Source organism: Carettochelys insculpta, chromosome 26, assembly GCF_033958435.1.
Source record: "Carettochelys insculpta isolate YL-2023 chromosome 26, ASM3395843v1, whole genome shotgun sequence".
NCBI classification, from domain to species: domain Eukaryota; kingdom Metazoa; phylum Chordata; order Testudines; family Carettochelyidae; genus Carettochelys; species Carettochelys insculpta.
In genome coordinates this window covers 3,586,955-3,613,583 of record NC_134162.1, presented here as the reverse complement: position 1 = coordinate 3,613,583, position 26,629 = coordinate 3,586,955, and the positions used below count along the sequence as shown (strand labels likewise).

The 26,629-nt window shown below is 45.6% G+C and overlaps 1 protein-coding gene across 1 annotated transcript; it reads right to left on the bottom strand.

Annotated features, from left to right (window-relative positions):
- Positions 1-1,646: 1,646 nt before the first annotated feature.
- On the bottom strand, positions 1,647-26,629 carry KLHL12 (kelch like family member 12). Its single transcript, XM_074977449.1, has 11 exons — positions 26,220-26,629; positions 25,137-25,290; positions 24,260-24,477; positions 20,630-20,779; positions 19,941-20,055; positions 14,357-14,463; positions 8,591-8,786; positions 7,692-7,850; positions 6,591-6,689; positions 3,777-3,963; positions 1,647-3,185 (listed from the first exon to the last, which is right to left on the bottom strand). The coding sequence occupies exons 1-11, from the start codon at positions 26,400-26,402 to the stop codon at positions 3,059-3,061; spliced, it is 1,695 nt and encodes a 564-aa protein (XP_074833550.1). The 5' UTR covers positions 26,403-26,629; the 3' UTR covers positions 1,647-3,058.

Genomic DNA, 26,629 nt, shown 5'->3' with positions numbered 1-26,629 from the left:
CTATTTGCCAGACAGCTGCAGGATGCTGGGATCAGGAATCTTGGGATTTATGCTAGCTCTGGGAGGAGTGCTACCACATAAAAAAGTCACCTCAGTTACCCCATTTCCTCTTTCTAAATCCTGATACTACACTGCCTATTTTTAAAAGCAGTCCTCTGAAACTTCTGGAATGACCCAAGATTTTAAAAATTTCTCATCAATGGTTGATGTAACCACTCAGGCAGTTCTCAAACTCGTGGGAACAAGTTATGCAGTTTGCTGACTTAAGAATGCTTATCTTTTAGCAGCTGTTTTAATACCCTCCCTCATTGCTGCTGAAATCGGAGTATTTCATTATCACTGTAAGATGTGACTACATCATATAACTTTTTGAAACACAGAAGGTTCTGGTTTCTCAATCAACATATACAGTTTTACCATCTCCATCACTAATCGACTTAAATTCTTGATAGGATTTCTTTTATTTGGGATATATTTCACAAATACAACCTTTATAATACAGCTCTTCCTAGAAAGGTCCCATGGCTCTGTGGACAGGGCCAAGTCCTGCTATAATGTGGCTTAGGCTCTGTTATTTCATTCATTGTAAAGAAATTATGTCAGAGGAACCAAGCATTGATCGCCCTAACCAAACTGGTGCGTAGCTGGACAACAGGAAATGTCAGAAAGCAGGACAGAAGGCCTCTGCATGGGAGCTGACCCATGAATGGTCAGAGGAACCGATGTCTACTTTAAGTGTAGACCACCACCCTTTTGCTGTTATAGCCTGGGAACTCAGAGATGTCTCTACTCCACGCCAGTAACTCACAGGAGGCTTGGACTAGGCCATTTCCTACTTCTTACCTTGGGGTCCTGTCTAGAGTTATGGAAATGGTTGCGTTTCATTTTGAGTACTGGATAAGGCTCCCTATTCATTGTAGCTCGCACTCATCAGCGAGGGGGGTCCCACATACACTTGTGGCTTAGGAACAGGGCTAGTGAGTGGTCCAGCTAGTGCCCTTGCCTTTCCCCTGATGCAGAGAGGGTCAGCACTGCAGAAATCCTGCCTGTTTAAAATCTAGTAAACAGGAGGACAGAATGTTTACAAAGGGCTAAGTCACCCAGGGCCAGGATCATGGAAGGATTTTGGGGAGACAGGGTTACCTCTAATTTTTTTTCCACCCATGAGCAGAATAAACTTTATGTGCACCAAGGAGGGATGTAAAATCCCAGTTAATCCATTAAAGGTGGAGCACCTGGGACTGCAATTATACAGTCATCAAGACAGTGAACACGAACTGCTCTTTCCAGGCCCCCTCAGGAAATGCAGCACACAATAAGCTATGCCTCACCCCAGCAGCTCAAAAGGAGCACATTTAGCAATCTAGCATAACCCTGGTGTTCCATGAGCCAGCTAAAAGTTCGACTCATTCTTGAATCTTTCCACCTTGGCCTGAACTCAATTTAGCAGCAGTAGCCAGACTTCCTATCCCTAAAAGACCATTGTTACACTGACCACAATGGAAAGGACACGCACCCAGGCCTATAAATTGCAGGTCAAAGTCACAGCTGAAGAGAATTTGAACAGGGATGTCCAAACTGATCTAACAAGGGTCTTTTAAGGCAACTATACACATGCATCCCCAACATAGAGCTTAAATGCACGATTAGAGGGCAGAGAACAGAGGCCAAATTTTATTTTTGATACTTTAACTGAAAAAATACACAAAAAATGAAACAAAAAGTGTGAAAGGAATGAACAGAGGGATTCAGAGTATTGGCTGAAAGTGCATCTTTAACTCATTCTACCCTGTCCCCAGTCCTGAAGCACAAAATCAACAGAACACAAAAGAGCAGCATCACCCCAAACCTGCAAGATGCTTCTGACTGAAGCTTCTGATCCTTGAGAGCAGAGAGTACCAGAGGTGTAACATGGGCTGAAGGGGAGGGCAGTTTAGCAAGCCAATGGATGAGGTTTGCACACAGGATAACAGGTGTGAGAAGATGAAATGTTAGGAGCCAAGGAAGTAGATAGCTGAGGAAAAAGGCATGACAGGGGGTTTGAATTTCCAGTTCCAGCTGCCTTATGCTCTCAAGGAAAGGAATGATTCTCATTCAGCAGTATGTACATATTCTAAATTGATCCTTAGACCTGCTGGTCTCTCCTCTGCATCTCATTTCACCAAGGGACCTGTCAGCTCAACTGCAAGATGACAAACAGAAGGTTGTGGTGAGCAGGAGAGTGGTGTTTCTGCTGCCAAAAAAGCTCCCACTCCCAAGACAAGTCCATCAAGCTTCTTGAAGAAAATGCCGCCGTGCTAGGTACAATACTCTCCTCACGTCTGTCTGTTTCCAGTTGGCAGACATGGATACTGCAGTGTTGCTAACACCCGTCAGACTCTGCTTCTCCTTCCTCCACCATTGGCTGGAGTGCCTGAACCTTCCTCTCCTCCGCTGAATCTAGGTTTCATTAATTGAAAGCATTAATGTGCACTTTCCATTCATTGTACACAGGTCCTTGTGTAACCTGCAGGTGCAGCTACAGTTACAGTGTAGAGCACACTGTCAATCATCTGCACTGAAGTACATCTGGTACATGCAACACTTGGTTTTAAGCATTTTGTTTGCATGCACACCAAGAACAATTCTGATTCCACTCGAACACACAGGCAGCTCAGAGCTGCCAATGGCCCTGCAAGGGTTGCAGGTGCAGAGGTGATGGTCAGATCAGTTGCAGATACATACTTTCTTAAGCAACCATTAGGCTGGCTAAGCAGCCAGAGCCACAGCTCTAGACATATCTGCTGTGTTGGGATGGTAGGTTGGCAGAGGACACAACTTCTCCTGATCCACTCAAGTACCTTTTTGCAGCTTTGCGCAGAACTCTTGATTTGGAGTGGCAGCTGAGGTGATGTGTTTGTGCAGACAACGTATTTCAATGCAGCACAGAAAGAATGCTGCACTCGCGTCTGCGGTTCCTGCATCCCCAGCTATCAGGAATAGTCCCTGCAAACCACGTGAGACTCTCCTCCTTCAGCCTGTCCTTCACAAGGAGTTTATCACCCAGGCCTCTCCATGGTCACTTCTCCCGAAGGACACAAACACCAGCATCACAACGCTGTGTCCCCAGCGAGGTCACCACTTCCCAGCTGTCAATGATGGGATCATAGCACTCAATGCTGCTCAGCAGTGAGTTGCCATCATACCTGCAAGGGACACAGGGCTATGGGTAAGCAATGATTTCAAGGTGGGGGCGGGGTAAGAGGAAAGAGGACTACAGTGCATTTGGAAGAAGCCTGAGTTACTTTGTAAAAGACCCAAAATGCTGCTAAAGCTGCGCATACAGGGAAGGAGGGCCGAAATAACATTAGCACAGCAGCTTTAGCATGTGTCTCCACACCTCCCAGCTCACCAGCATCCTGACACATGGAGCTGTTTGTTTAATTCATTATGGGGATACCATGGCCTGACATTCTTTAGGTGCACCAAAAGGGAAATGCATGGAGAGCCCCCATTTTGAAACTAATGGATGGTCTGCAGCCACTATAGTAAATTCACTTGTATGCTGGCTATTAGTTTGCTTAACGAGAACAAGCCACCCCCTCCTTCCCACAGCCAGGGCTGGACACTACTTGCTAATGTGTTTTAAACACAGCTACCTCCGTCTGCATTAAGGGATGAGTCTTGTTTGGCAGCATGTTGCAGGGACCCTTTTCCTGCCACTAAGTGAGTTCTCAGTGTAGACAAGCCCTCAAAGTCTTTCCCCTCCACAGACGAACAGAGATCCCCCTTCTTACCCAGCTATTGCATACAGCCTTCCCCTCAGCACAGTGGCACCCACATAACAACGAGGCGTTGTCATACTTGTCACAGTAGTCCAGGAATCAGTGCGAACATTATATGCTTCCACGGAAGAGAGATGTGCTGTCCCATCAAACCCACCAACAACGTAAATGTGATCGTTCAACAATGCTACTCCTGCTCCTGGAGATAGAGGGAAGGGGCATTACATGAGTTGCAGCCACCAGCACATGATTATCACTGCAGCTAGGATTGGGGGAGCACTACCCCCATAATTATAGCACTATGACAGGGATGCTGTTGCACTTAGAGAACGAAAAGATATTTCTCACTTGTGTCAATCTTCTGCAAAATGACCTGTTAGGGAACACTTCAGTGCTAATCATTCTCACCCTACAGGAGACGCGTCGGTGAAAGAGTGCCAACCTTTGTGATTTTAAGTCAACCAACCAACTGAAAAACAACTGGAATTTTCTGCTTTTAGGGACAGTTTGGTCCATATATGAGAGGGACAGAGGTAGAGCAATGGGCTCAGGCTGCAGACAGAGCTGAAGCAATAGTTCTAAACATGTACCTCCTGGTTCCAGGATGCAGAAAGATGCATGAAGTCATGTTGGGGGATCAGTACAGAGGAGTAGTTTGGTGGCTGTAAAAAATGAGTGGCTCTATAACTATGCAGATGGAGGCCTAGCCCCTGCTTCTCCAGCTGCTGCTCAGTTCATTGGTTACAGCAAGGAGAATGCAGCTGCTCTGCACCAAGCTGGAGATAGAATTACTTCACCCCTATCTTTCTGGGACCTTCTACACACAGCCAGGAAACATCTGGCTCTAAAGACATGAAGCCTGCTGTTACCCATCTCAGTGATGTGGTTGGCACTGAAGCACAATGGAATTAAAAGGTCAGTGTGAACAGGTGCAATTCCTACCTTGCCTTGCTCCAAAATGGCCATACCCAAGGTACAAGGCCAAAGTTACCCTTTCCCAGGGATGTGGCTTTACTGGTAATGTCAACAGAAAATAACCCTCACCCTAAACCTCTTTCCCAGCCTGATTTTTCTAGACCACACAGTCTTTCAGATCTGGTGCAACTGTGACACACCTACCACACTGTGCCTGTAGGATGTTCTTAATAGCTTTATGCAGGCTTCTAAATCCTACTAAGACTGTAGGTTAACAGCTTAGCCCTGGACAGATTAATAGATTCCTCAGCCAGAAGGGACCCTTATGATCATCAAGTCTGACCTCTTGTATAACAGGCTAGAGAACTCTCACAAAATACCTCCTATTGACACAAGCTTGTGAAGTCAAAAATTAAGAGCTGATGTACCGATAAGCAGTTCATTAACAAAATAAGCCCTACAAAGCAAGGAGATCTCAAATTAACATTCCATAAACAGTCCTGCTCCGAGCTTATGCATATAGACAATTAAATAGAAATTCTCTCCATAAGGAGCCTCAAAACAACCAGAACGTTCTCTCTAATAAATCATCCATTCAATGCACTGATTCTCTCAAAATCACATCCAAATATTTTAACACATTACCTTAATTCAGTGCTCCGCAACCAGTCTGCTGCAGCACATTGATATGCTGCGAAGCGGTACTTAGTGTGTAATCAAATTTCGAGGAAAAAAATTTAAAATTGAGTAAATCGGGGTGGCCAACCTGTGGCTCTTTGAGCCACTAAAAGCTACTCCTCCTCAGATCCATGTGCAGGGAGTGCCATCAGCTGCTCTGTGCACGCTCCCCACTGCACAGTGGGAAAAATGCATCGTGGCTCAGGTGAGTCGTCAGCATTGAGTTGGAGAAGGGGCGAAAGAGGGGCCTGGGTCTGGGGAAGGGGTGGAGGATTAGGTTACAGTGGGGAGCTGTGGGTGCCTGATTCTGGAGAAGGGGAGGGGGATTGGGTAACAGCAGAGGGCTGGCAGTGGGGTTATATATATTGGGTCTGCTGTGAAATTATATAATTATAATAAGTGCTGAAGTGTGCCATGAGGTGACAAAGATTGCTGAACACTGCCTTAATTCATTGAATGGACAGATCCTGAATCCTTTTGTGCGCTATCATATAATTACTGTAGTTAGGGATTAAATTAAACTTGCAGCCAAGCTGCTCAATGCCACAAGCCTCTAGGAAACACTGCTTACTGGACTGGTTCCACACTGTATACAGACTGCAAGGTCACAGTCCTGATTCTCTGCATGAAACTGGCCCAGAATACCCTCCAGTGGTTACACTAGTGAAATGACTATGGAAGAGAGGTCTGTCATGCAGATGGAGAAAAATCATGGAAACTTATTGCAATATGAAATCAGAATGACCACTTATCTCACTGCATTCAAAGCTGAATGCAACCTCATCTTTCACTCAGGTTCTCCAACACTATCACCTTGGTGGATACATTACCCCTATGGCTTTGTTTTGGAGACCAGAAAGGAAGAAAGTGTGCCCAGCTGATATTTTTATTCATGGGAGGCATTCTGTCATTAGGTACTCTATGAATGATAGAGACAGAGGAGCATTAGTGACCAGGGCACATCCTGACCCATCACTTGGGAACACTGTCCCTCTGGCACCATGGCTACACTGAGGAAAGCAAAAACACCTGTTTGTGGAGTTAAGGCAATGGCTCACCTGGAACAGTCACCCAGGGCTGCATAAGGACTGTTGCTAGGATGGCTGTACATCTATAACAGTGCTAAAGCCCCCATGCCAATGGAGATATTGATGGCCCCCACAGTATGAAGGCACACCAGAAAGCAACGCTCTATTCAATCGAGCAGTGCATCCTGCATATCAGAATTCTCACCTGAGCGCTTGGTGGCCATTGGGGTGACATTTGTCCAGTGTCCAGTGTGAGGGTCATACCTCTCTACAGAGTTCAAGATGTTCAGCCCATCATAGCCACCTGAAACAACATGAGAACTAATGCTTGGTTCACCCTTGATCACTGGCTCTGCAAAGAGAACATTGCAATGCCTGTGTCTGCTCCATCTCAGATAGTTCTGGCTTAGTGACTCTTTGGTAGCATACGTAACACTACTCAGAGTGCCTGGCATGGCTGAACAAAAGTGAACACTGTCTAGCCAGCAGCAGGCAGAGGTTGAAGTGATGGAGGCCACAGACAACAGGGGCTGGGGATAATCTGAGATGGAAGGCACACAAGGTCATTGCAGCTTTGGGGATGATCTGAGATGGAAAGCACAGAAGGCCCATTGCAACTTTTTCAGGAAATTGTACAGAGTGGTCACATCTCACTACATCAGCAGGGGAAGAACACTTGTCCTCCCTGCCCTCTGGGTTGGTAGCTCAGAGAGCAAGGGAAGGTGGGGAACCTAAGATGGAGCAGTAAGTGAAAACAGTGAGAGAGATAATTCCCCTACAACAGGGCCGCTGATGAGAGTGGTCAGAAAACAAGGCATGGCACTGCCTTGACTAACGGCACTGGAGAAGCATCCAAAGAATGAGCTTGTTTAAGACATTCTCCATCTGTGACTCAACATTCAGTGAGGGCAGTTGGGGCCTTTCAGCCTCCACAGAGAGGAGCTGAAACACAAGCTGCTCAGGACAGGCCTCTCCAGCCTTTTCATGTTCCAATGGGCTCACAGAAAAAGCTACTTGTTATCCCACAGCCTACACATTCCAACCAGCACACAGCCCCCAACTTCCTCACATCTCAGCTGGACGTGGCCCAACACTTCTCTCATGGCTCCAGTACAAGCCATCCAAATGTCAGCTTAACAGTGATTCTGAGAAAAGCCTGTCTGCTAAGTGAGCTGCCCAATATCTTAGGAGAGTGAAGTAGGCTGCACTCTGCACACCCCAGAAGCCCTTACAGGTAGCATCTGTCCTGAATTCTGGGTGAGACACTAATACTTGCAGAATGTCCATGGATCCTCAGGGCACCTACCAAGGCAGTAGATAACACCATTGGCTACAACCAGTCCTGCTCCTTCTCGAGCTGTTTGCATATCTCCCAGCATACTCCACTGGTCAATATTTGGATCATATCTCTCCATACTGGTGTGACGCCGGCTTCCATCAAAACCACCAGAAACATAGATCATGTCTGCAATATAATACGGGGAGAGGATTGAGAAAGATGACCAGACACATATGCCCTTCCTTCTTCAACATGTCCCACCCTTATTTCATGCATATCTCCATAAGAGAGGCCTAGGGTCACTTGGACACAACTATTCATTGATGTTACATCCGCACTGCCTTAGAATGAACATTTAAAAGATGAAAAACACTATGCTTGAAACCTGCTGCATAAGTCCCATCCCGAAAAGCCTTCCTCAGTCATATTTCCTCATACAGCTCTATTGGTTATATTCATATTATTTATTGAAAATTACATTTAACAGAATGTTTAAAAGCATGTGAAACTGCAGCAAATATCAATATAGGCCCCTGAAATTGCTCTCAGCCGAGAGGTGGAATGGGAACGATCTGTTAGCAGAGGTCCCACCAGAGACTTTCAGCTTGCAGGGAGGAGGGTGGGAGAAGGACAGTATGTTTCTAACACACACCTGGGAGATGAATTCTGAACTTCAGCGTATAGAATGGAAGATTCCCACTCTCTAAAACTCTAAACACACACTCTTAGGATGAAGAAGAGGAAGAGCTGCTCTTGGAGTTAATGGACAAGTAATTTTCTTTCTAAGACTCCAAATGCTGAGAGATACAATCTCCCATAATTTACTCCTCTCCCCTTATCAACCATGCTAAAGGTGCTAACACACTGCATTTCATGCTGCCAATGCACCCATCCGGCCTCTGTGACATGTGCTGATCAGTGTATACCTCCTAGGGTAGTTGCCCCTGCCAGGCCTCGACGAACATTCATTGGAGCCACTGAGTACCAGATGCCATCCTCATCCGACGTATAATCCAAGCACTCCACAGAGCTGAGACGGGAGCGGCCGTCGTATCCCCCAATCACATAAATCCGATCATGCAGGGACACCGTGGCAACATAGCGCCTCTTACGGGTGATGCTCTAACACATTTGAACAAGTGTCAAAGACAGGAAATGACACCAATACATTGAGAACTATCAGAGTGTTTCTAGATTATTCCATCCTTTTTGCTGTTGCACTGAAAGGGAACTACTAACATAGCCAAAGTCCTCAATTCAATGTGCCATACCAGGTGAGAATTATATATATATGAATCTTGGCTCTGTGGGAATGGCTCCCTTTCTCTATGGTCTCCTCCTCAGTGCTCCCACTTCCCAGTCCACTATCCTTTGCACTATTTATTTTGCAATTAAATTTCAGTTTACTTTCTGTATCCCCAAAATCTTCAACGTGCCTGAGATGTACTAACTGTCAAGAATGAAGGCTGGAAGGTTTGGCAGGCATGTAGAAAGTATCTGGGGGAGAAGGTTTAACCAACAGAGCAGACTGGCATTTGGGAACTCACCGCACTCAGGCTCTTCTAGGGCTATTGATACTGGAAAGGAAATGCAGTTCCTTGCTCCCTTCTCCCAGCTCTCTCACTTGGCAGGAGTGGGAGTAGTGTTCCTCATTCTCTATCCTGTGAGTTCTTCTTGTGTTCCCTTCTCCACTATCTCCCATTAATCAAAACCACATCTACTTGTTATCAGCAAATCACCAAGTGCTTTAAAAAAAGGGGTGTGTGGATGTGCACCACCAGTAGAAACACATTCTGCTGCCTGTGAGCACCGTGCTAACCAGCAGGGCAGCATTAGAGTCTCTCCTGGGGGGCCATTCAGGTGCTCAGTTCACAGAAAGACTGGTTCTGAGAACTGAGGCGGTTGCTGGGACATGAAGTGTTTTTGGGATACAGGCCTAAGGATTGGAGTGTGGCCCTTGAGTCTTTCAGTCTATGATATCTTATGTCCATCTGCTCTTAGAAAAGGGAAATACTTTCAAATAGAAGTCCTGGACTTCACGGCGAAGGCTGAATTACTGGAGCCAGAAAGAGTGCCTCATGGCAACTGCTGAGACCATGGCTCAGACCACCAAGTCAGTAATGTTCAGAGATAATCCTGTCTCAGCTCTTGAGGCAGAGTGTCTTTGAATTTATTCAGGGAGTCCCACTGCTCCCCAGCAAAGCTTGCCGACATGTTCCCTGTAAGCTATGTACCAGATGTCTATCAAGTGCCACTTACTTCAGGTGCCCTTCCCCTTCATTGTCACAACGGCTTCTGCTCTCTGCCTGGGAACCTCTGGCCAGCTTCTGGGAGCCTCCTGCTTGCTGTGCAGAGATGCAGGAGAGGAGACACTGATATCAGGGTGTACCTCAACCTCTCTACAACATCTCTGCAGCAACAATGTGCTCTGGGCTGCTTACCCACCCCAGCACCCACTGTGCTCTCAGGACGACTCACTTCTCACCCAAGTTTTAGTCAGGGGTATTAGTAAAAGTCATGGATAGAGCTGTGAATATTTGTTTCCTGCTTGTGACCCATCCATAACTTTTATAGGATTTGGGGTCCAGTGATGAGTTGAAAGGAGAAGTAGCCCGTATTCTGTAGGCCACAGAGTAGAAGAAGGGGAAAACCTCTATACTGGGGGAATCTTAAATACAGGGGTGGAGGGAGGGGGTAAACTCGGTGGTTCCAGTAGGGCCAGATGCCCATCAGGGAAGCAAGCCTACATCAGTGGGATGTAGGCTGAGTATCAATAATGGACTTTGGTGGTACACACGTTTCCCCATCAGACTCCAGAGAGGATTCCTCTTGCCACAATGGTGGAGTGGTCCCCACTTCTGCATGATTCTAGTATTCTGGGGGCCAGTGGTGTACCAGAGCGCATGGGGTTTGCCCCTAGATGGTGCCAGAAAGGTGCCTGATGCACCCTGTTCCCTCCTCTTTTCAGATGTCAGAGCTGTAGGGGGATGAAGAGAGAGAAGGTTCCTCCTGAAAAAGCCTCCAGGTTGATGGCACCATCAGTCCACTGGTACTGTGGTGACTCCCTGGTGTCAGAGGAGGGTCCTGCATCAGACTCAGTCTTGGCAGAGTCAACAGTGCAAATGCGCATCCACGTGTAGAAGAGCAGCCCAGCACAGGTCTCACTCCCTCGTCCCAACTGTCTCGCTTGAGCACTGACAGGCACCCTCTCTCAATATGCTGCCTTTTGTGATTCTTCCTCAACACTAGCAAGGAAGAAGCAGGGGTCCTCCCCACCTGCCCCATCCCCTCTTTATTCAGGTAACTGGTTAAACCTAATATTTAGCTAGTTACTCAGTTAAATGAGATTTTACTTGCAACAGAACAAGGTGCTAGAGGAGTGCTTCGTACCAATGCCCAATTACTTGGTACTGAATCAGAATGACTGAGCTCTAAGGGAAGGTTCTAGGACAGACTTTAGTCTGAAACCTCAAGAGATTTAGCACTTGTCCTTTACATGGAGTTTCCCCTAAGCATTTTAAGCTCGACTGCAGGTCACTCACAAGCACAGGTTTGCCACAAGAGGCAAAAGGCTTGAAGACTGGGAGCTGGGGCATGCCAGGCTCGGCAGCAAAGGCTACATCTACAGTAGCATTCCTCTTTCGAAAGAGGCATGCAAATGAGGTGCAAACTTACATAGCTGGCACCTCATTTGCATATTCTCTCAAAACAGCTTATTTCAAAAGAAAAGCAGTGTAGGCGCAGCTCTTTCAAAAGTAATCCCCAGCTGCAAAAGAACCCCCCCCCTTTTTTTTTTTATTAAGGAAGGAGGGTTCTTTCGAAGATGGAGTTTACTTTAGAAAGAGCAGCATCTACACTGCTTTTTTGCCTTTTGAAAGAAGCTCTCTCCAAAGAATATTCAAATGAGGTACCAGATATGTAAATCTTTATTAACATTTTCAATTTCCCTTATTTGCATGCCTCTTTTGAAAGAGGAGTGCTAGTGTAGACATAGCCAAAACATCCTTCAATAGGAACTACATATACTGTTACAACTTGGAAAAACTATATACACTATGTATGAAGACAAGGTCTAAAACCAGGAGGATGTAACCATGCCACAGCAAGAAAGAGCGATTCCAGCAATCATTGCTATCAGGAAAAAGAAACAGAGGATGCAGGGCCAACAGTGCCACTTATATGGGCACAAGAGCTGTCCCAATGGATACCATTAAGGGAAAAAATCTCCAGCTACAGAGCATGTGGTACAATTAAACCCTGATTTTATGTGACTATGACTTGTGTGTTACTTAGTCTAACATGAGTTAAAAATCAGCAAGTGAATGTTAAAGGGAAAACCTAGATGCATGACACTCACGTATATACAAATACATGCTCCTGGGGTTCCAGCAGCAATGGGATCTGGGGGGCTAGCCGGAGCACAGCTCCGCCACCAGCTCCACCCCGGGGAGCCACTTGGCTGGGGAAAACCCCCAGCAGCAACGGGGGCTGAGAGCTGGCCAGAGTGCAGCACTCCGCCTCAGCTCCAGCCCCAAGGAGCCGCCGTGGCTGGAGGGAATCCCTGGCAGAAAAGCAGCTGAGAGTCAGCCAGGCTGTGCAGCACTCCACCCGATGACTCTAACCCCCGGCTGCCCCAGCTAGGGAAAGCCAGGGAGCAGCTGCACTGCCGTTCCAGACCGACCCCGAAAGCTGAGAAGCAGCTGTGCCACCACACCAGTCTGCCCGCCCCCCGAGCTAGGGGAAGTTAGGGAGCAGCCATGCCATGCCACCAGTCCGACCCCTGGCTCTGCCACCCTGTCACTCGCAGGAGCTGGGAAACTGCGTGGTTATTCAAGAGTGCAACCTATGTGTACATAGGGGGAGTCTACTGTATGCAGACATCTAGAATGGAATGGATGTGAGCAAGCACTTGAAAAAACAAAGTCTTCACTAATACAATATGCACTTTTAATGTGGCTAAATGTAAATCTACCCATCTAGGAGCCAAGAAAACAGGCCATATTTACATGACTGATTATTCCGTATCGGGAAGCAGTGACTGAAAAAAAAAAAAATTAGGGGTGGTGGAGGATAAATCAGTTGAACACATGCTCCCAGAGTGATGCTGTGGCCAAAAGAGCTAATGTCATCTTTGGATACAGAAACAGGGAATCTTGAGTAGGAGAGGTTATTTTACCTCTATATTTGACACTGGTGTGACTGCTGCTAGAGTACTGTGTGCAGTTCAAAGACATGGATACATTAAAGAGGGTTTAGAAAAAAGAGCCACAAGAATGATCAAAGATTAGAAAACACGCCTTAAAATGAGACACTCAAAGACCTCTATTTAGCTTAAAGAGATTAAGGGGTGACTTGATTCTAGTTTGTAAGTACTGATATGGGTAATATATTTAATAATGGGCTCTTCAATCAAGCAGAGAAAACAAAATGCAATCCAATGGAAGAAAGTTGAAGGTGGAAAGATTTAGACTGAAAATAAGGTGTAAATGTTTAACAGTGAGAATAATTAACCATTGGAAAAACCGGCTGTGTTTTATGGAGGATTCTCTATCACTGATATCTGCTCTACGAATAATTTTGGGGAAGATCTACAGCCTGTGTTATGCAAGGGTTCCTTCTGGCTTTGGAATCCATCAGTCATAAGTAAGCCATTTTTCTCAATGTGTATTTCTTGAGCAAATATTTAATCAATCTTTCCATAAACCCTGAAATATCTAAGTTATCAATATTAAGACTAACCACCACCAATTAAGAGGCATCTTTCCTCCACAGATCTTACTGTGTTCTACAGACTTCACCCATTTTTATGGGCTGTTTATATGCTAACATTCCCCCACTGAAATACAGCCCACTTTGGCTACAACAAGTCAGCTATTCCACAGGTAATACAGCTTGAACTTCTCTAGTCCAGCAACATCTGGCATCAGGCATGATTTGTTAGCTGAATGTCCACTTATTGTGGGTGTGTTCAAGTTTCCTGTGGCCCCATAATGTTTGTTTATAGCCACCAGTCCTGTATCTCAGTGTTCTGTACTGTTATTTAGCTTTAATTTACCCCTCAATGTCTTCCAAGAGTCCAGTAAGCGGTGGAAGTGTTGGCACTACTGCGAGACAACATTCACCTCCTGTGGTTCAGCAAAATCTCTTGTTCAGCTCCAGTCAAGGCCTGTGGGTGCCAGACTAAAGAAGTTCAACCTGTCATAATGCTACACAATAGCTTAAGAGAAAAAATGTGGAATACAGAATCTATGTACTGTGATCATTTACAGAGGTAAATTCCAATTATCCATGCTGGAATCTGACCAGAAAACAAACTCACATAAACTCTTGCAAAAAGCTTCAGGGGAATTTTTAACGGCCATAAGAATTTGGAATCTAAATTTAATATCTCACCTAAAACACAGTCCCATCAGCAATAAAGAGCCCTTTGAACTGAGTTGGGGCACTGGTGCACACCTCAGTGAAGGGGAGGAAGGATGCTGAATCAACAACTCTTCTGGCAACATCTATACCTCAGTAGTTCCTCTGAACATAAATCTCCAATTTTAAGCGGAAGAGAACAGGCAGTACATATGGGGAACACTAAGCAATTGGTACCTTAACTGAATGTTCAGACCTATCAGTATTTTGATCCATTATATTTGTAGGACCCACTGGTGGTGAAAAAAGTGGCAAAGCAGATGATTTCTTACCGGCAAGAAACTCCACTCCTGAGTCTTTGGGTCATATTTCTCCACCACATCAATAGGTGACTGCTGACTGCCAAAGCCTCCAATCACTAGCAGAACCTCATTAGCTCCTGTGGGAAAAAAAAATAAAGACAAGTCAGTTCATTCCTCTTTTCCAAAGGGTCACCTAGAAAAAAATCCTCCAATGAAACATTTGAATTCATCCTGGAGGGACAGTCTGTATCAGGGATATGGAGCACAGCTGCCTCATTAATTTTGCTGTCACTGCTCTTTTATGTCTCTCGCTGTGCCATGCAGACAAATATTCAACCTTCCCCACACCTTTAAGTGAAGTACGCTGTAGTAAGAGGGTTTGAAACATAAGCACATGTATCAAAATCCTGTTCTGAGGCCTAAGCCACAATCACCAAGACTTTACTAATAGCAATATTAAAATTTAACTGGTTAAGCAGTAAGCCTCACCTTAAATGGATGAGACTTACCAATCCCAGTTATCCAGTACAGGCTAGAGCAGCCCCCGGGCTGCCAGGGGCAAGGATGAGCTTCACCCTAGCCAGTACGATCCCCGTCTGCAGCGGCCTGGCCAGGAGCACTACATACACGGGCTGCTCTGGAAATACTGGAGCCCCCGCACCTGCAGCAGTACTGTAGGCAGGGACTCTCCAGCTGAGTGGGAGCGGCCCCGGTCCCCAGCACACTGCAGGTGAAGGCATTGCAGCCTCCCCAGCCTCCTTTAACTGATTAAACAGGATTGTACATCCCTATTTGCTAATAGTAAGATGTGACCAAGAGGCTGGCTTTGCTAATCGAATCTGGTATGAACAGTGTTAATGGTATAGAACACTAAAGTACTACGTATGGACTGGAAGCAGCCAGCAGCACCATTACCACCTAGCTGAGTGCACTTCCCCTCCTGTTTCTCCCATGGCAGTCGTGGCTCTGGCTCCTTTTCACTTCTAGACCAGGGAGCAAAGCTGACAGGTGGAAGACAGTTCCTAGCCACTGGGATGTTGGGGTTATCTGTCTCTGAGTGGTGCTGAGCTGGGAGCTTTGCCATTCTTCTTTCCCACAGGGTGGCACTTGATCCCTGCCCCAGTATGGGTCCCTTGCTCGCCAGTCCCCCGACTCTACTTGTGACTCAGGCGAGATGTGGAGAGCCCAATTCTTGGATTAGATGGTAGTTCAATAAGTTAATGTCATTCTTCTGAGAGAGCCATCAAAAAAGCTAATTACGCTATTTATGTATTTATGTGCCTCTCTGGGCATCTGCATCCCATTAATAGTACTGCCATAGATAGGAAACAGGGTGGGCAGTAGAATGTTCCCTCACTTCACCATGTTTCTAAGGCTACACTGTCAACATACAGGAGACAAGTGTTCCAGGCACTTTGGGATACTGTAATGGGATTGTTGTCTTGTGTGTGTCTGTCTTTGTGGAGTGCTTGTTGCTTGCCTGAAAGATACCGTGTGTTGAGCTTGTTTGGAAGACCATGTGCTGAGGTTAGAAGCCTCTTAGGAAAGCCTAGAGCTTCTCAATAAAGCTTTGATACCTCGTCCCGTTAACACCCATCAAGTCTTAATGAAGGGGCAGGGCTAGTCAGGAAAGTCCAGGGCTTTGAAAAGCCCACACCTAAAGACCTGAAAAGCTAGCAAACAGGAAAGTTTTGTGAGGGAGGTTAGCGGGTGAGTGAAAGGGACTTAATATTCTTTAACCAAAACCACCTGATTTTAAAAACACACAACGCACAAGAAAGGAATTAGCTCTAGCAGTTTAAAAAAAAAAGAGAAAAAGCAGGCAGTACAGCAACAGAGTGGGGGCTATCCAGTTTATTGCACCAAATGTAGCACGTATGATTACCTGCCTATAGATAGGTGGTATGTATGCACATTCGGGGCAAAGACCTCCTGGCTCTCAGAGGGTGTACACACTTTGGAGACCAGGGTGGTTGAATTGGAGTAGCTAAGGGAGACAGAAAGGTACAAAAGTGAGACTTTCCAGGACATAATAGAATGGTCCCACCTCCTGTCAGAAAACTTCTGTGCTATTGAGGAGGAGGAAAGTCTCAGGGAAGGAGAACGTCCAACTGGAGCAGAGGGAAATGCTGTATTTGGGACCCTCCTTCTAGATGATGCTGTGGTATCTTCTTGCGCTGAGGATGCCTCTCTGGGGGAGGGAACTCCAGTTATTAGGAAAAGACAGATGTTAGTAATGGGGGATTCCATCATTAGAAATACAGATATAGCTAGGTGGCAGTAACTGGGAGAACCATATGGTGACTTGTCTACCTGGTGCAAAGGTTGGGCCTCTCTCAAGACAGCTAGATGTATGTGTAGTGCTAGGGAACAGCAGCTGGCCAAGGACGTAGGGAACAACAGGAGATAGGTCCTGGTGGCCAAATGTTGGCTGCTAAATAAGAGATTGAAATCCAGAATCTCCATGGTAGTGTTCTCTGAAATGCTTCTAGTTCTATGTGAAGGGCCAGGTCGATAGGCAGAGCTGCAAGGTCTCAACATGTGGATAAGATAATGATGTAGGAAGGAGAGTTTATATCTATTAGGAACTGGAAACTTTTGAGACAGAGGAAGCTTATACAGCAACAGTGGGCTCCACCTAAACCAAAAAACAGAACCAGTCTGCTGGCAGTTAAAATTAAAAAGATTGTAGAAAAGTTTTTAAATTGAGAACTGGGGGAAAGACAACAGGTGAGGAGAAGCACATAGAGCAGACAGACACCCCTTGCAAAGGGTCTATAAATAGAAATTCTCTGTGTCCTAGTAAAACAGAGATGTGGGTAATATTTGATGAAAAGCAATTCCATTACGTAATCGCGCACTATTGTATAGAAAGGTGTATAAACTCTGGCAAATGAAGTGTAAAAATATAATTAGAAAGGCCTGAAAAGAATGAGCAGCTAGACAAAACTTCAAAAAGTAATAGCAATTTTTTTCCCCTTTTTACGTACATCAAAAGCAGTACGCCTGCTAAATCACCACTAAGGCCCCTGGAGGACTTCGATGCTAAGGTGCACTCAAGGACAATAAGGACCATAATTATCGGCTCCTCCCTACCACTACACATAAGGCTATCTAGATGTCTCAAGAGACCCACAATCTTTGCATCAGGAAGAGAAGCCACAACATGGTTTCTCTCAAACCCAGCTTTCTACATTTCTAATGATCATACCCCCTCAACAGATCAAATCTACCACCTGTCTCTTCCTAACAACTGGAGTCCCTTCCTCTTCCAAGTCAGTCTCAGTGTGAGAAGAAACCACAATGTATCATCATCTGGAAGGAGAGTCCCAGCTATGGGATCATTACCCTCTGCTATTGTTGGATGTTTCCCTCTCCATCCTCCTCAACCACACTGTACCATCAGTCATTGCTTGTTTTTCAGGCCCAGAAGCAGCACTCCACCCTCTTTCGCTGCTCAGTGAATGCCACCAACACCCACAAATTCTTTTTGTTGTGGCCTTTAGCTATATCTTCAGTTGTTCTGATACTTCTCATAGGTCTGCAAATACAGGGAAATCACGTATCCTGTATTTGCAGTATTCATGAGAAAGCACAGAGCTCCGTGGGCACCATGTTTCTACCACAGAGAGCAGACCTCAAAAAGTACTGGATAAGTTTACATTTTAAATATGGTTGAAAATTATGCACACAGATTACACTATGGGTCAGAGAAGGTTGCATGCTGGGAACTTAAGTCTCAGAAGTCCCTGGCTGAGTCATTTCTATTATGGATGTTAATGGTTAACTGGCAAGCCTTACTGGTTACAGTTAACCAGTAGGGACTGGAGCCATTCTGGAGCAGTTCCCATCTACAGTGGCTGAGGGAGAAAAGGCAGGCCAGAGTGGCCGCCCTGCCAGGGACAGGGTGCTCCAACTGGGCCAGAGCGGCCCAAGTACCTGGCGTGTTGTGGGGAGGGAGGAGGAAGGAGACACACACCAGCCCAGCCAGAGCAGCCCTAGTCCCTAGTGCACCACAGATTGAGGGGGATGTGGGAGAAAAAGCCAGACTGGGGAAGCCCCTTCAGCCTGACACACCTCACTTTTAACCAGTTAAATGGTTAACCTGTTAACTAACTAAACGGGATTTTACATCCCTAGTTTCTATCCCACAACACACTGCAAAAATTTCTCAAAAAAGACACTGGACTGGACTGCAGCACATGGCATAGCTTCTTGTGGTACAGGATACTTTGCACTGATACAAGCACGCCTGGTCAGCAGACACAGCACCAACATAAGCAATCAAGAATGTCTGTGCAGATAATTAACCAGTGGAACAATTTACCTAGGGATGTGGAATATTATCCAGGACCTGAAGTCAAGATTAGACAAAGATCAGAAGATCCTAGAGACTCAAGGACCACGTCTACACTACAGGGTTTCGTCAACAAAACTCACGGAGCATTACATGCAAAATGTATTTTGTCAATAGCCTGTAAACAAAACTCGACACTTTTGCTGACAGTGTTCTGCCTCTCCGGGATGAGGAATAACACTTTTGTTGGCAGTTTCTATTGACAAAAAAGCCATGTAGATGCTTGCGGGGGTGGGGTGGAAGGGTGGGTGTCCTCTGTCAACAGGCAGGGCTTCTGGTTCACCAAGTACCCCTGTTTGCTGTGCTTCTGGTTGGCCATTCTGTCGAGAGCACGGCCGGACAGTCTGGCTGCTCTCTGTTGACAGGGCAGATTGCTCTTTCAGTCCGCTTTTGTGCATGGATGTGATCTGTCCACAGAAGTTTTGCTGGAAGATCTCCTTCAACAGTAACTTCTGTCAACAGACTGCTGTAGTGTAGATGTAGCCAATGATTATGAATCTGAAATACTAGACACACCACAGCAGGGAAGTTAGTGGGCTGAACACAGAATTAACTAGGTAATATTCTATGACCTGTGTTACACAGGAGGTTGGATTAGATAATAGTTCCTTGATGAGAGCTGTCCAGAGATGCAAAGCATTTTGCTTATGCAAAAGTTCTGTCATGCTGCTTCTGCAAGACAAGAGTAACTGATGTCTAAATCACACAGCATTCACCTGAACTCAGCTCTGCAGTCCTGTCAAAAAGACATATGATGCCTTCAGGCAAAAAAGGAGCTTTCTGAATTGTGTATCAGGGAGGCAAAGGGCTTATTTTTGCCCTTTAATACTGCAGCATCTCTTCACTTCCTACCTCCCTGGTACTTCTAATGATCCTAACAAAAGTGTAGAAAGAAACTGTCTCACCATATTGTTCCAGAGAAAGCACATCCTGCAATACATGCCTAGAAATATGGGCAACTCTAAAAGGAAAGGTGGTCTTGCCACTGAGACATAGGATGGAGTTAAGGCAATCTGTTCTCTATTCCCAGCTCTGCCACACATCTACTGTTTGTTCTGAATCAAATCATTTCTGTCTGTGTCTCAGTGTCTCTCTGAACAATGGCGATATCACTTGCTTCCCAAAAGGTTGAGAGAGTTAGCTCTCTGTATCTGAGAAGCAATGAGATCATCAGTCAGAAGGCACTAGACAAGCATCTAAGCGAAATACCTGGCAATGACCCAGAGAACCTCCTGTGTCCTTTCCTTTGTTGCTCACCTAGACGTGCTCTGGTCCTGGGTCCCTGCATCTGACTCCGGAGCTCAGGCCTCAAGTGGAATTTCTTAGCTTCGTCTACGAGATCTCTGCACTGCAAACTGCACCGTATAAAAGGCTGGGGGGGAAATGCACATGTTGTATGTTTGATTTGTTTTAAATTCCCTAGAAAGAATTATATTAGAACCAATTCCACTGGATTTAAGTGATTAAAACTGACTTGCATAATAATCTGTTGGCAACAGAGAAAAGCTGCAAGAGTTACAAAAGAAAAGGCCAAAAGCCTACACAATGCAAGATACTGCAACATTGCCTAACTGTAGAACAAAAAACAGGGAGTAAATTACCCAACTAAGATAAACCAATTGAAGTAGTATTTAAACCAGCTCAACTATGTCTGTCTTGGGAAATGGCATTAGCTTCAGATTAATTTCGTTATATCTTTGAAACCATTCCAAAGTAGATTTGCAGCAGGAAACTCTGCCCTGCTTTGGTTAGGGAAATGCAGGTAGGTATCTCCAGCTGGATATGGGTAACACTATGGATTATAGGCCATGACTGAACGGAAAAGTGGGCAAAGAGTCCCCAGTGTGTTCTATAGAGATACGAGGGGACTGAACTATGGAATGCAAAGGAACAACAATACCAACTCTTAGCCTTTCTATATTAGAGGATCACTGTGCTGTTCATACCTCAGTGTCTATGACATCTGTGATGTAGCGGGGAGTAAGAAGCGGCATGCGCACGTACTGCAGCAACTCTGGCAAGGAGCCTTCACGTTCCTTTTTCGCGTGTTTCACCCAGTTTATAACTGCTTCAAAAACAGGTTCTTCAGAATCCACCTGGGGGTGGGGGGGGAGAGAAAAAGGTTGCTCAGACTTCAGAGAGGTTTGTTCCAACAACTGGATTTTGGATAAGCAATAAAATTTTCCAGCTTGTTGACTCTGCTTTTCAGTCAGCAAAAAGACAGACTTCTTAAGTAACAGTGTATTATGAATGTTTCTAAGAATTATATTTACAAATTATTACCAAATTGTTTTTCCCCAGTTTAAAAATGCCACCCAATTTGTTCCTTTTATACCTCTCCCTTTTCCAATAGCTTTCTGGAACCTTCTATAGTCTTTAGTATTTACTCATCACACCCCCATTAACCCTATCTGCAGCCCATGTCCAAATGCCCAAACACGAACCTCCTAACATTGCAGGCTCTGGCTTTCTCAATCTATTTCTCCCCACTTGAAGCAAATCAACTTTCAAATACTCACTCCCTGCCTCAAAAATACGTACTGATTCATGCAAAGTTAAAGCTGTTGCAGACAGCCCTGAGCACATTGTGATTTCCAGTTTTTCCAACATACTAAAAAGCGTAACCAGTGAGAAGAATTGTAAGTAATACAGCTTTCATCTTACCACTGGGGTTATACTGCCAGCATAACTAGAAATTTCATTCCAGACATCTAGGATAGCAAGCTTCATTGCCTATGCTTTTGATTCTCCGCTTCAAGTGGCTCTTGCTTCAGCAGCAAGGGCTGGCCGGGTGATAGGCGGATGTAGCAGTCTGGTAAAACTTTATGGGCCTCAGCCACAAGATGACACCTCAGCCAAACCAAGTAACCATGTCAGCAAACCCTTGGAGGATGAGGTAAGCTTTGGAAATGAGGCAAAACTCTTATCAGAAGATCTCAGAGAGCATAGACCCAAGGATAAGTTGGCAGTTCTATATAGAAAAACTCTTTAAAAACAAAGCATCTGGACAAGTGGTACTCTTCCTTTAAAACTGTATCTGAAGTTAATTTTCTTTTCAGTATTGTACTCACTGGGAACGACCAAAACCAGCATAAAATCTAAACATATCGAAGCACTGACAGTCTGAAAACGTCCTTGGTCATGCTCTTCTCTGTTAATACCTGAACAGCAAAGTCCCTTATAACATAAAAAATCTGCTGCTCAAAACCTGCTTTAGAGACAGCTGTAAACCCCAGGTGCTTCAATACCAATACTTCAATCAGAACCTCCTCCAAGTGGAATATTTGAGTGTTCACTGAAATAATGGCTGAGGCAGATCTGAAAGTTACAGGAGCCTTAATTCAGTGAAAACCAAAGATACTGTCACTTACAGTGACCTCCTGAGGAAAATCAATCCCAGCTTCCGAGTTGAGTAAAACTGCCACTCTCATATGGGTTGCTGTTTCGTGCTCTTTCCAATGCACCTCCTGCTGCCAGAAATACTTGCAGTTCATACCCCTCTTGAAACAGAACAAAGGCAAACAAGAAAACAGCAGGACAGCTGAACCAGCACATGAGCATCAACAATCCCAATTCAGGCATTCTGATGCCCAAATTTATACCCATCTGTTTGCAAACTGGGACACAAATCCTGGACTATGCTTGACAGGATATTCATGGAACGGTCAGGATAGCTGTGACGATGTATAAGTGAAAAATTAAAAGACTGGAAGGTGACCCTCAAGCTATGTTCGACAATGCAGCAATTAGATGGCTGATCAATCCAGATATCAACTTGTATGTATGTGTAAGAAAACAAAACAAAAAAAAGCACAATCCCAACCACCCCAGAAAAACACTGAATAGAGGTCTGCTGCCCAAAAGACAAATGTTATGATAGATGCAGTCTAATTTTGAAAAGCTCATCATGTTTATCGATTTTTAAAATTACTGAAGGACTTTTTAAAGCAACATAAAATTTTAGGGCCTTTCAAATTCCATTGTGTCCCTTTCTACTGTGAAGAAAGCAAATTAAAAACAGGTGTCCTGGACTGGTACGCTGCTTGTGGATTTGCATGTGTCTCATTCACACTATAGGGCTGCATCTAGATCCAGTAGGGCTGCTGGCAGCATGACAAATGAGGGATCATGTGGCTAATTTGCATATTCACAGCAGAAAACAAGCTATATAGAAGCGGTTCTACCGGCAAAACGCCCCCATCACTAGCTCCTTATTTCTGACGCAGCGCATGAGCAGAGCAGGCAGAGGGTGCTCCATTTCGCCTCATCATATTAGACACCGCTGACACAGACCATCTGCAACTGTTATTAACAAGTGCCTCAAGTGGCCAGATAGGGACACTACACAGAAAAAGCTAAGATATTACAAGTGTTTTTCCCAGGCACCAGTTGTTGGATCTCACTAACATGCTCAGGGGTCTATCTGATTGCCACATTTGGGGTCAAGAAGGAATTCTTGGTCAGACCAAATTAGCAGTACCTTTTCTTTGGGTGTGTGTGTGTGTGCACGCACGCGTGTTTTTTCATCTTCCTCTATAGCGTGGGACATACATCATTTGACAATTTAAGCTAGAGGAAAGGATGGATTTTCTGAAACTTGAAGTTTTCAAACCAAGATTTGATGATTTTGATGCCCCACCTAGAAGTTATAGCCCTATTACAGGTGTGCAATGATGAGTATCTGTAGCCTGTGATGCACTAGAAGTCAGACTGGATGATCACAATAGTTCCTTCTGCCATTAAAGCCTGTGAGAACTCAGCCTTCCCATTCACAGAGGGCAATGCCCAACACTGGGCTGGCCAAGCAAACCTCACAAAATGCACCAGGATTAAGAAGCTTTCAATTAACTTAAATCACTTATTTATTTGTGATTCCTACAGAACAGTGATACAAATGACAGGGTGTTTTTAATTTGCTCTAAAATTAATGTAAATCAGCTCCATAGATACCTGCCTCACTGGCATACAGCTTCATCCCTGGATATGGGTTTCATGCCCATGACGCTAGCAAAGCTGAGATAGGGACAGGGAGATATTCCCTGCCTGTACACAACACACTGAAGATGAAAGCTAAATCCATAATCATTTATCTATCAACATTCAACACTGGCCTGAGCATAACCTGGTGCCTAATAAATATATCCCATTGTAACTATTTCTGTTTTCACTACAGCTGTTAACACAGATGATCACCAACAGTCAAGACCAGGCCACAGTTTGATATTTCTGTTTGGCATAGAACAATATCACACCCATGGTGGTAATATGTTAGCCTTTTTCTTGGATTGTAGTACTACAAACAAAAACAGAACCAGTGTTTCATTCTCCACGTTTCAAGGACAGCTACTTTGCAGTACAGGAGAGATTACACTCTACCCATCAGTTTCAGAATGTGCACATGCTTCAGTAAGAAGCAGGTGTTATAGCATTCAGAGACTCCTTGAGATCGCTTAGAATGTTCTTAGAGTGGCTGCCCAACATGGGTTGAAAGGGAAGGGGCCTACTCATATGCTGTGCTTTGCTTTAAGTGGTATTTTGCTCTCACTGATTTGTACAAAAGCTCCCGCTACCCTTACCTGAATTTCATCACATTTGATGAGCTTTTCCACCTCCTCCTGACTTAAGAGGATGAACTCTTCATGCTGAACCACCTCTGGGAAGTGCTTCTGGCTGAAGACCTCTGCTGCCTGCATTAGATCAATGCAGTTGTGTGTCTCAGCAAAATCTCGGATGCCCAAACAGTTTGATGGATCCAGCTGGCTTTCCAAGAACTCACAACAAGCCTGCTTCACACCTATGGACATTAGATCAGCAAGTGAGCTCATGCACCTCTGCTCCTCAACCCCTGCTTTGGAAAGTACTCTAGAAAACCAAGCTCTTGTGTACAAAGAATTTGCAATCCCTCAAAGCCTTGCTTAAAAGGGATGCATACACGAAGTTGCACATAGGCAAACATTTTTTCTGGAGCTAGGAAAAAATAGAGCGTTTTAAGGCTAGTGTCTATTTATATGTTAAAAATAACTTGGTGGATATAGAAAACTGAAAAGACAGCCTACACAGTTCATGGAGGAAGGGATAGATCAGTGGTTTGAGCATTGAGCTACTAAACCGCAAGTTCAGTCCATGATGAGCCCATTTAGGGGTCTGGGGCAAATAGATTAAAAATAAATGTATTAAGGATCTGTATGACCTGAGTGTTAGTAGATGCCCTGGGACAATTATTTATCACCACATCTTCACAAGCGTCACACTTTCTAACAATGAGAACAGAGTGTGGCAGTAGATATAACAAACAGCTACTATGTGGTTTCAAGCCAAAAAGACTTGGGTCTGGAAACAGTCCAGCAACTTATTCTTCCCTCTCCAATCTTTCCTTTACTTCCAGTTCAGACATTCCAGAGTTCTGAACACTATCAACCATGCAATCTACATGGCTAATTGGTTTGCAATTACCTTTCAACTGAAGCAAACATGCTGCTGGGAGCAATTCCTGGACATTTTCCACTGTCACGTGAACAGTTTCTGTATACACAAAATCCAGCAGGATTTCCATAGTAGAGGCGGTCAAACCCTGTATATCCACATATGGCTTATCTTTCTCTGAAAGCTGTGAATTAAAAGCAAGGAGGAGAATGGTTAATCTTCCAGAGACCAGACCAAAAACCCAGGGATGGCTCTCAAAAGTTGTCTCTTCAGAGTATTCTGCCTTTTCAGTGCATACAGAAAGGGAAGAAATAAAGGAACTTCCTTGGCAAATCTTTCAGACTCAGAAACACACGGAGAGACACACACACATACAGACGTAGGTAGGGAATACCTCAGGGAAATTACAGTTCTGAAGAAGAGAGATGAGATTTAACGCAACAGAAGTTTAACGGGCGGCATTTAACCGAAGATGAAAGGCAGACTCACAAACACCACCTGCTATACATGCAGACTCTGGAATTTCCAGAGTTTAAACACTGCAGGTTAAAAAAAAAAAATGGATAATGGGGAGTTGCTCAGCATCCAACAGCAACAGTGGATCCACTAACTAGCATAGGCTGGCGTTGCACCTGGGGCCATTGCAGACAGGGACCACTCCAGACCAGTTGACACTATGGACCTGTTTAATCTGTTAAGGGGGTTAAACTTAGCATTTGACCAACCAGTCAATCAATTAAATAGGATTTTACATCCCTAGAAAAAATGTGCAAACAGACTAACGCGTTACAGCAGCATTAGGACCAAGGGACCGGTCTCTGGATAGGGCACTAGACCTGATGCTCAGCACCATATTCTGCTTCTGCACGATCTGCTGGATGACCTTGACGTCGCTCCCTCCCACCCATTTCTCAGTCTTGGCTACAGCAGGCTGTAAGCGATCAGGGGCCGGAGCAGCCTCTGGTGGCACTCAGGATCGGGGGGGGGGGGCTAAGCACACCAGAGCTACCGAGCTGAGGAGCTGCCAGGAGAGGGAGGAGATTCCTCTCACCCATGAGCAACCCCAAGGCTGCCCCTCCGCGCTGGGCACACAAGCGGCTGCCGGGGGCCTACCTCGCTGGTGAACATGGCGCAGAAGTAGTCGCTGCAGGCCGCCAGCACAATGCGGTGCGCGGCGAAGTCTTTCTGCTCCACGCGCAGCGTCACGTCGCAGAGCGTGCCGCTCCTCCGCAGCGCGTTCATGGCGTTCAGGATGGACTTGGCGTGCGAGTTGGTCATGATGTCCTTGGGGGCCATGGCGGCCGCGGCCCCGCGGCCCGGGCGCCGCTCGTCCAGCCGCTGAGGCGGGGGCACCAGGAGAGTCCCTGCGGCCCCGGGCCCGGCGTCTCGGCTGACGGGAGCCCCGCGCGCCGAGCCCGCCACGCGGAACACCGGGGGGGGGGGGAAGGGGCGGTGAGGCCCGACCGCCTCCGCCGCGCCAACCGCCCGCTCTCGGCTCCGCCGCGCGAGGCCGGGCGCACGCT